The following is a 12,072-nucleotide window of genomic DNA, read 5'->3' as shown; positions in this document are numbered from 1 at the left end:
TTAATTTTTCAAAATTTTTACTATTATGATCAGAAAGAGACAGCCTATATAAGTCTGAAAATTTTACTCGTGGACTTGGTGATATTGCCCAACAACAATTAATTGACTATATTTCAGTCCAAGGTTTAATATTCAAATATATACTCCTGCTGTTAGATTTTGGTAAAACAATGCATAGGAAACGTTTAACATAATTTCAAGAAATTTAGCACTATTATAATTAAGCAACACCGACACACTTATATTTTAACAATGATATTTTGTATTTTTATTTCTCTATTGTAACTTTAGAGAACCTATATTAGCACGATTGTCACTGTTTAATTTATTTTCTCCAGTCCTAATATCGTATGATAATTAGAAAAAAAAGTTGTTGCAAATCCCAAAATTTGAAAAAGAATTATAGCATTATCCTAAAAAGTCAATTGAGAAAAAAAGTGTTAAACATTATTTCTTTGGTCAAAGTCTACATTCTGTTGTTCAAACCTTGATGATGTTATTCACAACATTTTTCTATTGCAATGTTTTAATCTTCTAAAAATGTGTCTACAGAAAGAGAAAAAAGAAAAACACATTCTAGCATTTCGGTAGTTTCCTGGGAAAATGTAGTATTATAACATAGATAATAAACTAATAAAGATATATATATTGGAGAAAAAAAAATCATGAACTTCAACTAAGCAATTTCACAAATTTAAAAATCATTCCCTAATACCACAACTTTGATAAATTTTTGCAATTATTCAGACTCGACTTGTTGCGTACAAAATGGTCTCCCTCTTCAACGACGTCGTATTTTATCTCTACAAATCATCATCGGTTTATTAAAGAGTAAAGGCCAAAACTAGTCCTGAACATATGCCCATTTTATAATTTTAGTTACTTTATCTTTTGAATTTTTGCATCCTGAACATTTCAACTCGGATCACAATTGATCTTACACTAACAATTCCATCAATTTTTAAACGGTTTTAACCCGATTTTGATGGTTTTAACAGTCCCATTCGGGTTAAAACCGTTTGAAATCGGTCAAAATCGCTTAAAACCATTTAAAAATTGACGAAAATGTTAGTGTAGGACCAATTGTGATCCGAGTTGAAATGTTCAGATGAAAAAATTCAAAAGATAAAGTATAGAACCAAAATCGTAAAATAGGCATATGTTCAGGACCAGTTTGGGCCTATACTCTTTATTAAAATAAGCACTTTGTTCTCTTTTTCATTTTATTTTCAATGTCTTTACATTAGGTTTATTTTTCTTTATCGGTATATAGAATTACCGTTTTTATAGCCTACACTTTTATTTTGGGCCAAACTGATTCGCTTGAAATTTTAAGAACATGAGCCCGTCCAAGGCCCATAATCCACGAAATCAGTCCATATAATAGGTAACAGGAAAAATAATACGGGTTTGTATTCCATTATTTTGATAAAACATATTAATTCTATTATTATTATTGATGAAATCAAGTTGTTATACTATAACAACAAGATCAGACACAAGATTAGCTATTATATGATGTCCTGATGCAATCTATGTTTTAATTTCTCTTTCTTGTATTCCGTCTAATAGATGATCGATTAATTTTGTCCATTTATGGTTGGTGCATTTTCGATTACGTTAGTTTAGTACATCTGTGTACAACCAGAATCCGACACATTAATATAATTGAGTCCATCAGCTAGTTCATTCTATAGCCTCATCAAAATATTCAATCATTGTTAAATAATCTGTCAAGAATGACCGTAATTTGAAAAACTCGAAAATTAAGATACACGTCTATAGACACCACACAAAAGATTGGTCGTTGGACGAGAGTATATCCCTTATAGTCCATTTGGATCATAATTTCTCTTTATTCGAAAACTCTATTTGATCTGAACATGCAAATCAACGTATCTAATATTCATATTGACCAGTTTATGGTTAGGGGTATAATTCGAGCTTAAATTTACAAGTATAGATATTTTTGCCAAAATTTGATAGTAACATGACCGACTGGACGGGCTCAAACCACTTTTAATATTCAAATCGGTCATTTGACCATTACCAACGACAATACAAAAATTGATAATTTTTTAATTTAAAAAAATGAAAAAGATGTCGCTCGCTCGCATGTCCAACAAGAGAGCAAAATCACCCATCGTATCAGGAGCAATGCATGGCGATCTGCCACTTTCTCTCTAGTGTGCTGCTGCCCACGGCCCATCCCATCCCACACTAGCAACGTGGTCTCGCTGGCTCGTTCCAGCCGGACGGGACGCAGCGAGACCCGTAAGTTATACCCTAATAACAACCATTAAGGTAGGATGCATTATCCTAGCTGGCAGTTAGTTGGCCAGGTATACAGTTATAACTGGTTTCAGCCGTCCGTCCATTTTTACCGTTATGCACCAAACTAACATGAAAACCTCACGCTTATATACCAAATGCAATCAAATGGAGAAAGAGGGGAAAATATAAATATAATTAGGGTTTGCAAATCCCCAAAATCGATCAATCTATATGCAAACCCGAGATTACGTGAAGAATTTGCATATGCGATTTCTTCTGCAATCCTCTTTCCTCTCAATTACGTTTCCCCTTTTCAATTTGATTCGCTTATTCAATGGCGCAACCTGAATTTCTCAGAGATGACGACGATTACCTCGACGATCTACGCGACGCCGCATTCTTCCGCCGCGGATGCTGCTTCCCGTGCTTCAGATCGCGGCGATTCGAGCGGATCCCGCCGTCTTCCGGAGAGAGCGAGGCGATTAGCCGGAGCTGGTGGGGACAGGGCGTGGAGGCGCTGAAAAGCGTGCGCGAATGGTCGGAGCTCGTCGCCGGTCCGAGATGGAAGACGTTCATCCGCCGGTTTAATCGGACCGGCGGCCGGTCGAGGACTGCGAGATGCCGGTACGATCCGATGAGCTATTCGCTCAACTTCGAAACGGAAGGATCCGCTCATTTCCGAGACTTCTCGTCGCGTTATTCGGCGATTCCAGCGCAGAAACTCCCGATCCACGGCGGCACGTGACGGCCACGTGCCGCGGTGATCGGGTGCGGCCTTTTTAATTGATCGGAAGAATTTATTCTTTGATAAATCAATGAAATTAATGGATTCGTAATTATATTCGTAATTTTGGGGCTGGATTTTGAGAATTTTTGAGGATTTGGAAAAATATGGTGCTGATTCTGCACTGCAATTTTGAGGTTCAATCAATTTTGTTCAGCTCAATTATCTGGATGATGTTCTAAAAAATAAATAAAACTGAAGAAAATGATAATTTAATTTCTCGAAGTGGTTAAATAAAATTCCTTAATACTACTAAATCATAAGGTAACAAGTTACTCTACAAATCCATAAATGGATTAACCGAGACCCTGAATATTAAAAATATTAAAAAAGTAATTAGAATATTAAACTTATAATGATTGTCATAAGGTACGTAGTTTTAAAATTACATTAAGATTTACTTAATTAGTTTTTATAAGTGAACATGATAATAAAAGTAATTAATAATATACTCCGACACATTTTCATAAAGCAGACAGATGGACTAACTAAATTGATATTCTTAATCGAATCTAATCTACGCCAAGCTAATATCCAAATAATTTGTGAATAATATATACAAAATCGTGTAGACACACATGCAAACTTCTCTACTAGATCAACTTCCACATGTTGTACACTTTTTCTGAAATTTTTAAATACTAGTAGTACTTGAATGTTGGATACTCAAATCGATAAATTTCATAATTAGTTACTTATATCTGATGCCAACTACTGGTACTAAAATAATCAGAATATACCCTTGATTGCTTGCCCCTTTGATTAAAAGGGACGTTTAGATTAGTTGTGTGATTGGTAAATGATGTCTTGTACACACTGCAAAGGACTAATTTATTTTATAAGAAAATATTAATGTACAACAACTAATCACACCAAAATCAGGCACTCAAATATAAAAATTAGACAGTGGATTAATTGAATTAATCACAAGATTCACAACTCATTTCATTATTTTCTTTTCTAACTACCAATATAGTTAGAAACCATCTAAGATGTACTATATATGTTAGTAAAACGCTAACTTTAACCAACAAATTGGAAATTAGAATCACCATAGACACGGAGTAAATGAGGAATCATTTGTTATATATTTTTGAAAATAAACAAAAAAACATGCCATCTCCAAGAACACTTCTTAAGCCAAAGAAACAATATCAAAATGAACATAAGATACACTTCACAAAAATCTCTTAAACATATCACAATTACCTCCTTTGTTTAAATTTCAAAGACAAATCTGTAATGTACTCCTATGCATAGTATAGTAATTGATAGTACTCCATTGTTCATCAAGAATGTGCAAGGACCATGAGTAGGTACTTTTGCAAATATGAATTACTATGAGTATAATAATATAAGGGGTGTTTTTTCAAAAAAATACAAATTACACTCTTTATAAATGGCTAATAAAGCAATAATTGCACACACTTGGTGGGAGTATAAGAGAAACATTTTGTAAATTCTTCAAAATTGTAATAAGGGTATTTATAAACCATGAGTTAGCATGAGTACCATCCAACTAGCAATGTATTCACAAGGTGAATGACAAGGATAATATTGTTTTTATATGTCTTTGGGCCAAAACAAAAGTAACAATCCTATCAAAGTTGAAAAACAAAGGGCACTAAACCATGGCCCCAATGCAAAGTGGCCACAAAAAAAGAAGTTTTGAACATACAAAAAGAAGCTCTTATCACTAGAAATTGCCTCAGACAACTCTTTTCATGGATCCCACCAAATGGTCCCAATCAAAAGGAAAACAACTCCACATACATAAAGGGCTAAACAACAGCACATAATCAAAAGGCAAAAGAATAGAATAAATTTACTAAACCAAAGTGGAGTGATGCAAATAGCTACCAACTTTAGCAGGTCAAGACCAAGTCCAAAAGCAAACATGAATTCTCCATGATTTTGATGAACTCCCTACAAACTTTTGCGAATCCAAGAATCAAGATCTTTAAAGAAAGTGCAGCAAATTCATCGACTGACACGAGGCACAAAAGCTTTTGCTATGAGAAGGAAGATGGTGCTTTTACACAATCGTTGGTACGAAGTTCAGCTCTCGATGAGGATAGGGAGATATGATGTTAAATGAAACACATACTACTATGTGGAAATTTTCCCAGATCAAGACAGCTTTCTAACTAAACATGGTTCATGTCTAATCCTGATATCTCATTCAATCATTCCAATCCAATCATATGAAAAGAAGTATGGTGATTTATGAGTTATTCGATTATTGTGAGACGACCTAGAAAGGTAATGCAACTATGCAATCATGCCACAAGTAACGAGTTTTCTCCAATGATGCATTTAAGATATGTCCAAACAAGAAAAAAACAAGATATGAACAGCATCAGATTATTGTAACAAGAAGATCCAAATGGCAATATATGAAAGCACAAAATATATAAAAGATAACCTAAAACTGATAGGAGACTCTGATTCATTATATAGCTATACCAAATTCTTTCCAATCATGCAACTAATTTTTGTCATAGCAAAAGTAAGCCAAGCAACTGCCATTTCACTGATGATGGATGATGAATCAAAAAATAAAAAAGACCTTTCACACGCCTTCGCCTCTATGCATCCAGGATAAGTCGAGGTTTGGTGGCGACGAACTCTCCAAGTGGGCTCCCGAGGAGCTTGCAAACTTCCCCTTCTTCGACCACAACCAAATCTTGGAAACAGAGTAGCTATCAGTCTTTGTTCCAATACTTATCTTCTTGCCATCCGTGTTTTCATCTGCCGGAGCATTAGCGGCCTGCTCGGCCCCTCTGACAAGCTGTGCTCGATTGCGAGCTCGTTCTTGGCTCAAGGCAACCTTAAGGCTAGCATCACCAACTACATACTGATAGGAACCCAGTGAGTAACACCTTCTAGCATCCAATCTACTGCTGCTAGACTCTCCTATGCTTTCCCCCGCTTCGGTTTCATCCAATTTTCGAAACTTCCCAAGCCTAACAGGAAAGACCCCCTTCTCCGTAGCAACCTCCTCGATCTCCACCCTCTTCTGAGTAAGAGAGAATCCATTATCACCAAAGCCAGGGCAGCCATCCTCCTCCCTAAAGTCATCATAATCGAACATCGGATTCTCTATCGAGAACCCAGGGTTGAAAAGTGTCCCCCTACAAAGAGGGCAAGAGGAATTCGACAAAAGCCAGGTGTCAATGCAGCTCAAATGAAAGGCATGGCTACACATAGGAAGCAACCTCAGCTGATCAGTCTCTGTAAACTCACACAAGCAAACTGCACAATCAAACGGCTCCTTCGGACCCACAACCTCCTTGTACGAAAACACAGGCAACGCGTCTATAAAAGCCTGATCCAAGCCAGAGTCATGCAAATGGAAGAGCTGCTGCAGCTGCCTCTGAAGGGCATCAGAGGTGGAGGATTCGACATTCCGACTGGACTGAGACGAGGAGGGGTTCTTGGTGAGGAATCTCACAAGCAAGTGGAGCAGACCAGATATGAAAAAGAGCACAGCTAAGATGACTATAATGAACAGAACAGCAGGGCTGATTCTTGTCCCAGATTCCTTGTGGCTATCAACATAAGACGAAGGTGGTGCAAGAACAAACGGAGGGGGGTTTGCCAAGACTCCATCTTTTTGACTGATTTGATGGTTAATCCAAGAAATTTTCAAATGGGAGTGAGCAACCTGCCCAGAAACCCATCTTTGCCCTTGCATTTCTATTTTGGGACAAACCACCTCAACATTCTCACAAAAAATTCCCACTCAGTGTCTGAACAACACACATCCCCCACCACCACAAACCTCAACTTTTACAGCTCCCAATTTTATGCAACCAAAAATTCAAAATAAAACTCAAATATGATTTCAGATAGATACAGCAGCAGGTGGGCTAAAGCTAATAAAGAACTGGTTGTTCAATAATACCAAAAAATGACGACACCAGTAGCTTTACACATACATATATTGAAGCTTCACCTACCTTGATGCTGAAGAAGACAAACCCCTTTATATGTATATTAGAAATGGACCCGCTTCTTGCAGCTCCAGCAAAACCCTAAAGACTAAGCTTTTCCCTTGGAATCTCACACCCCTTTTATAATGCTCTCTCCCCTTTCTCTCTCTCTCACCTTCAAACAAATCTTTACTCATAAATATTGATATACAGCCAAGATTTGGTCTGAATATATATAATTGCAATTCATCTATAACAGGATATGTGCCAAAATAAAAATTAGAATGCGCAGTGACAGAGGCGAGTGCGTGTGAATTTCACACAAGCGAACGGAGGGAGAAACCGAAATGGAAGATAAAGGGTCGTCACTAGTTTTCAAAGTAAATGATTTTGCTTAAAAAAGACACCATTTTAATTTTTTCTTTCCCTTTCAAAAGAAAAAAGATAAAGATTCACACTTTTGCCTGAGTGCACGCGCCGATACGGCGCGTGGATTTGGTGGTCAATGGTAAGCCGACAAAACGCCTCATATGGCCTTAAAATGTGGGCGTGAGTCATATTTAGAGCTAGTGTTCGTGCCAGATCAACTTTACTATTTACAGACGCTGATTTAATTTGTTGACAATTTTGGCCTTATCAGTTTGAGGCATCGTTGACTGTTCCTCGTGATGAATTCATGGGTAAAAGTGTCAATTAGAGTGAAAGAGGTTGACTGGTGGAAGCCGGTTTCTATCTGGCTCTATCATTTTGCTGATTTGCATTTTCAAGGCTTAGTTAATGACTTGAAGTTAGCGGTTACTTGATATTTTTTGAGTTGAAATTTACGATACTTTCTTCTGAGAGGGTAAAGAAAATTTATTACACTTAAACTATTTATTTGACCAGAAAATTTGAACTTGATCTTATCAGAAAATTTAAAATTTTGTTTTATTTAATTTTGAAAAAAATAGAATTTAAACATAATACTACATCTCTATTTAATCTGGCTCTATAATATTATGTTGAATTGCTTGAATTGGCAACGAAGAAATAACAATTTTTTTTAATATATTCAATATCTTTGTCAATTTAAATCTAGCTTTTCGTTTCGATCAGTTCTAAATTTCATTTTAATTTAACTTATTTTAAAGCACGTTTGTATCTTACTCAATTTTTAGATATCATCAATAGCCATAGCAAATTAGAAAATTAAATCTTAAACCTCATCCAATTAAAGTATATTCGAAGCTAGTATAATATAATGATACATCAAGTTGGATAATATACATGAGGCATGAGCGACAGATCGAACAAAATAATCTTAAAATTATTATCATATTTGCTATTTTACTTATACACACAAAATCTGAGAATTTCACGAGTTGAAACTCACAAAATAGTCAATATTTGAACTCAAACTCATATTTGAGTTAAATACGTTCAGATCGAATCTTAACTCGTTTCGCAATGAGGTGTCTCGCACAAGACTTCGTCTTTTTTTTTTTTTTTTTGTACGTATAGTATTGCTAGTAGGCTTATGTAAGATTTTTTGAAAGCTTGTGGTTAAACACATTGCTTGTCTTGTCCGTCATTAATATATGGTTGGAATGACTTAAGGGGGATGGCCAATTCCACCTCTATAATTAATCTTTAATTTAAAGGCAATTTGATATGTAAGCATTGTGTTCAAAATGAGACAACACAATTGATACAATGAATTAGGTCACAAGAAACAAAGGAGGAAACCACATGGCCAAAAAGGTTTACATATATACATATATACTATTTTTTGTTGGTGTTTTATTTTGTTTCATATATACATGTCATGTTGATGATGATTTGGTGAAAAGTTAGTCAATAATTCATTAGTATGTTCACAAAAAAAATATTTATAGTCTAATTATCATAAATGAGTTAGTAGTGTATATTCATTTCGGTGTTTGCGTGAATGATTTGAATTCGATATTTATTTTCGAAGTTGGATGTCAATATAAAACAGTTTTAGAGATATTTTTTTATTTGATAGATATATATGAACAACTACAATAAATAGTGGATCGCATATATGAACAACCATGGAATATTAATAAATACACCTCTTTTCTCGTCACTTATTTTATATTCAATCACATTCTTGACGGGATTGCATAATTATTTTAATAATTAAATTAAATCTTTAGGTTGTGATGATGAAACCTTTTGCAACCACCCAATTTGCTAGCAAATGCGCATTATGTTGGCTTAGTAGTAGGTGATAAAAAGTGACATTCAACTAATATTTCGTTAATTGTGGAATAATGTTTTATTGAAAATGAAAAAAAAATAGTAATAGTATATGCCAAAACTAAAATGATGGTGAAATAGTAATCAATAAACACTAATTCCACTTATATAGAGAAAAGTTGAGCCCGGATAATTATTTCCAAAAACAACTTCAGTCAGAAAAGAAAAAGACAATTCCACTAGATTAGGTTATTTTAAGCCACATTAATATTTTCAAATGTAATGATAAGTTTGCTTCCAACAACAAACTTCAAACTTATGTTTTCTAGCCAAATAATGTTACCTTACTCTTGTAAAACGCAATCCAAATAAAAACTCAAAATTACCATAATGTTGTTGCATCAAATTGAGGAGCTTACAATTAAAAAACCAAGACATTTCCTATACTTTATTAGATTAAATCATGATACTAACTTGATCTAAGAACAAGCAAACATTAACAAATGATTCCACATTATAAATTTGTCTACTTACCATCTTTAGGTTGTGATGAAACTATAGACCAGTAAAAGATCTAGTCACGGAGAGGTCCGAGACGTCCAAAGACCTCTCATCCTCCTCCCTCAAGGCGCCAATCGCAAGCGCCACCTGTCTCATACTTGGCCGCGCCTCAGGGGGTTTAGCCACACACTTGATGGCGATCCGCAGCAAACGCACCATCCTCTCCTCGTTGATACACTCCCGCATCAAGTCCTTATCGAACACCTCCACCGTCCACTCCTCCCTGACCACGGCCACCACCCAGGTCGCCAGGTCCAAGCCCTCAGTGAGAACCATCCTCCCCGTGAGCAGCTCTAGCAGAACCACCCCAAACGCGTAACTGTCTACCTTGAATATAGCCTTGTAGTCCTCCTGAGCCTCCTGAAGGGCGCCATTCGCAAGAATGCCGCCCTTCTGGTCCTGGCTCTGGTCCAGCATCAGCCCATATTCGCTGATGCTGGGCTCCATATTCTTGTTCAACAGAATGTTGGATGATTTAAGGTTTCCGTGAGGGATCCGGTCGTACTGCAGCTCGTCGTGCATGTACGCTAACGCGTCAGCTATCGTAGCAGCAATAGACAGCCTGCTGGTCCAGTCCAGCGGCCGTCTGTTACTGCTGGTTCCTATCATTTTCAACAAATCGTGATCATATTAAACAAAAACAGTTACTACTATATCCCAATCAAGAAACTGGGAAGGGAGAAGCTTCCTACCATGAATGTGTTTGAAGAGATTTCCATTCTGCTGAAACTCATACACAATGAGCTTCTCCTGTCCAGAACTATAGTAGGCAACAGCAGGCATAACATGGGAGTGTTTCACCTGATTAAGCCTCTTCATCCTCTGCCTAAACTCACCACTTGAAATCTGCCAATCCTTAATCCTCTTCACTGCAAGAACCATCCCATGATCCTCACAGACAACCTTGTACACACTCCCATGGCTCCCTCTCCCCAGAAGCTCCGCGGGCGCCTTGAGAAGCTCGTCGAACCTCATCCCGTTCCCTTCCCCGCTCGCCACCACCATCAACGAGGCCGAAGCCGAGGCCGACATCTGCCCGCTCTCTGCGCTCGAATACTCATTTTTTCCCTCCTTCGAATTCACCTCCGGCTTGATCACGCTTTCCACGCCAGCGTCTTCGCCTCGCTTCGACTTCTTCGCCTTCTTCCGCAGCCATATGAGGACGAGGAGCACCGCGACGAAGGCGATCGCCACGTACCCCATGTACATCAGAATCTGTTTATTTGTGAGACCTTTCTTTTTGACCTGCGGCGGAGGCGGAGGAGAAGGCGGAGGCGCGTCGGGAGCTGACTCAGCAGCGGCGACTAAAGAGCAATTTTCAGTCAGCGGAGGGCCGCAGAGGTCTGGATTGTCTAAAAAGCTTCCCGGCGGCAGGCCACGCGCCCCGACCGGGATGAGGCCGGAGAGGCGGTTGTGGGAGACGTTGAAGACGCGGAAACGCGAGAAATCGAGGTCCGGGATCTCACCGGAGAAGTTGTTTTGTTGGGCTAGGAACGCGGTGAGGGCGCTCATGCGTGACAGATCGGGCAAGGATGCGGAAATGTGGTTGGAAGATATGTCTAAGTGGGCGAGGGCGGAGCAGTTGGAGATGGCGGGAAAATTCGGCGAAGAGCGGAGGGAATTTCCGGCGACGATGAGGATGGAGAGGGACTTGGAGAGGGATTGGGAGAGGCAGAGGGTTCCGGGGTCGAATACGCCGGCGAGGCCGAGGGCGGTGAGGTCGATTTTCTGGACGTGGAGGAGGTGTTTATCGCAGGTGACGCCGCGCCATTTGGCGGTGCAGGGGTCGGAGGTGGAGTTCCAGCCGGAGATGGTGGTGTTCTTGTTGTTGTTGGAGAGTTTGGAGAAGAAGTCGAGGAGGGAATCTCTCACTAGATTCTCCTCTGATTTCGCCAGCTGCAGGAGAAGAAGAATAAGAAGAAGCGTGAATTGCTTCATGGTGTGTGAAAGTGAAAGTGAAAGGGATGAGGATGGAGATGGAGAGAGAAGATAATATGAATGGCATTGCGGAGATTGCCAAGGCTTTGATCAGGTCTGAGGAAGAAGAGTCCATGCAGATCGTGTTGGAATTAATTTAAGGTGCCGGCGAGAGATGCTTTGATTCAGTTAGTGATGATTCTTGATTTCTCAAATGGGAACTACGATAACGACGTTTTCAGCCTCATTCATTTAGTAATCATCGTAGTTGAACAAATATAGCAGTTGGTTAGTTTCTATTTGTCGTGTTTTAGTTAGTTTATTGGTTTGGGACCGAATTGTTGGTTTAATTATTTGGTTTGATTCATTCTCAAATAGGATTTGTGGTGATTGGATTGA

The 12,072-nt window shown here is 38.2% G+C and overlaps 3 protein-coding genes across 3 annotated transcripts; 1 reads left to right on the top strand and 2 right to left on the bottom strand.

Annotated features, from left to right (window-relative positions):
- Window positions 1-2,608: 2,608 nt before the first annotated feature.
- On the top strand, window positions 2,609-3,019 carry LOC125204835 (uncharacterized). The gene has a single exon (XM_048103578.2). The coding sequence runs from the start codon at window positions 2,609-2,611 to the stop codon at window positions 3,017-3,019; it is 411 nt and encodes a 136-aa protein (XP_047959535.1).
- Window positions 3,020-5,397: 2,378 nt separating this feature from the next.
- On the bottom strand, window positions 5,398-7,371 carry LOC125206189 (RING/U-box superfamily protein). Its single transcript, XM_048105476.2, has one exon. The coding sequence runs from the start codon at window positions 6,753-6,755 to the stop codon at window positions 5,631-5,633; it is 1,125 nt and encodes a 374-aa protein (XP_047961433.1). The 5' UTR covers window positions 6,756-7,371; the 3' UTR covers window positions 5,398-5,630.
- Window positions 7,372-9,562: 2,191 nt separating this feature from the next.
- LOC125204412 (putative inactive receptor kinase At3g08680) lies at window positions 9,563-12,007 on the bottom strand. Its single transcript, XM_048103073.2, has 2 exons — window positions 10,449-12,007; window positions 9,563-10,358 (listed from the first exon to the last, which is right to left on the bottom strand). The coding sequence occupies exons 1-2, from the start codon at window positions 11,692-11,694 to the stop codon at window positions 9,751-9,753; spliced, it is 1,854 nt and encodes a 617-aa protein (XP_047959030.1). The 5' UTR covers window positions 11,695-12,007; the 3' UTR covers window positions 9,563-9,750.
- Window positions 12,008-12,072: the final 65 nt, after the last annotated feature.

Source organism: Salvia hispanica, chromosome 6 (assembly GCF_029641045.1).
Source record: "Salvia hispanica isolate PSC_SH4W2 chromosome 6, Shi_PSC_v1, whole genome shotgun sequence".
NCBI lineage: Eukaryota > Viridiplantae > Streptophyta > Magnoliopsida > Lamiales > Lamiaceae > Salvia > Salvia hispanica.
Note: the sequence above shows the minus strand (reverse complement) of the source record. Positions and strands in the feature narration are given on the sequence as shown.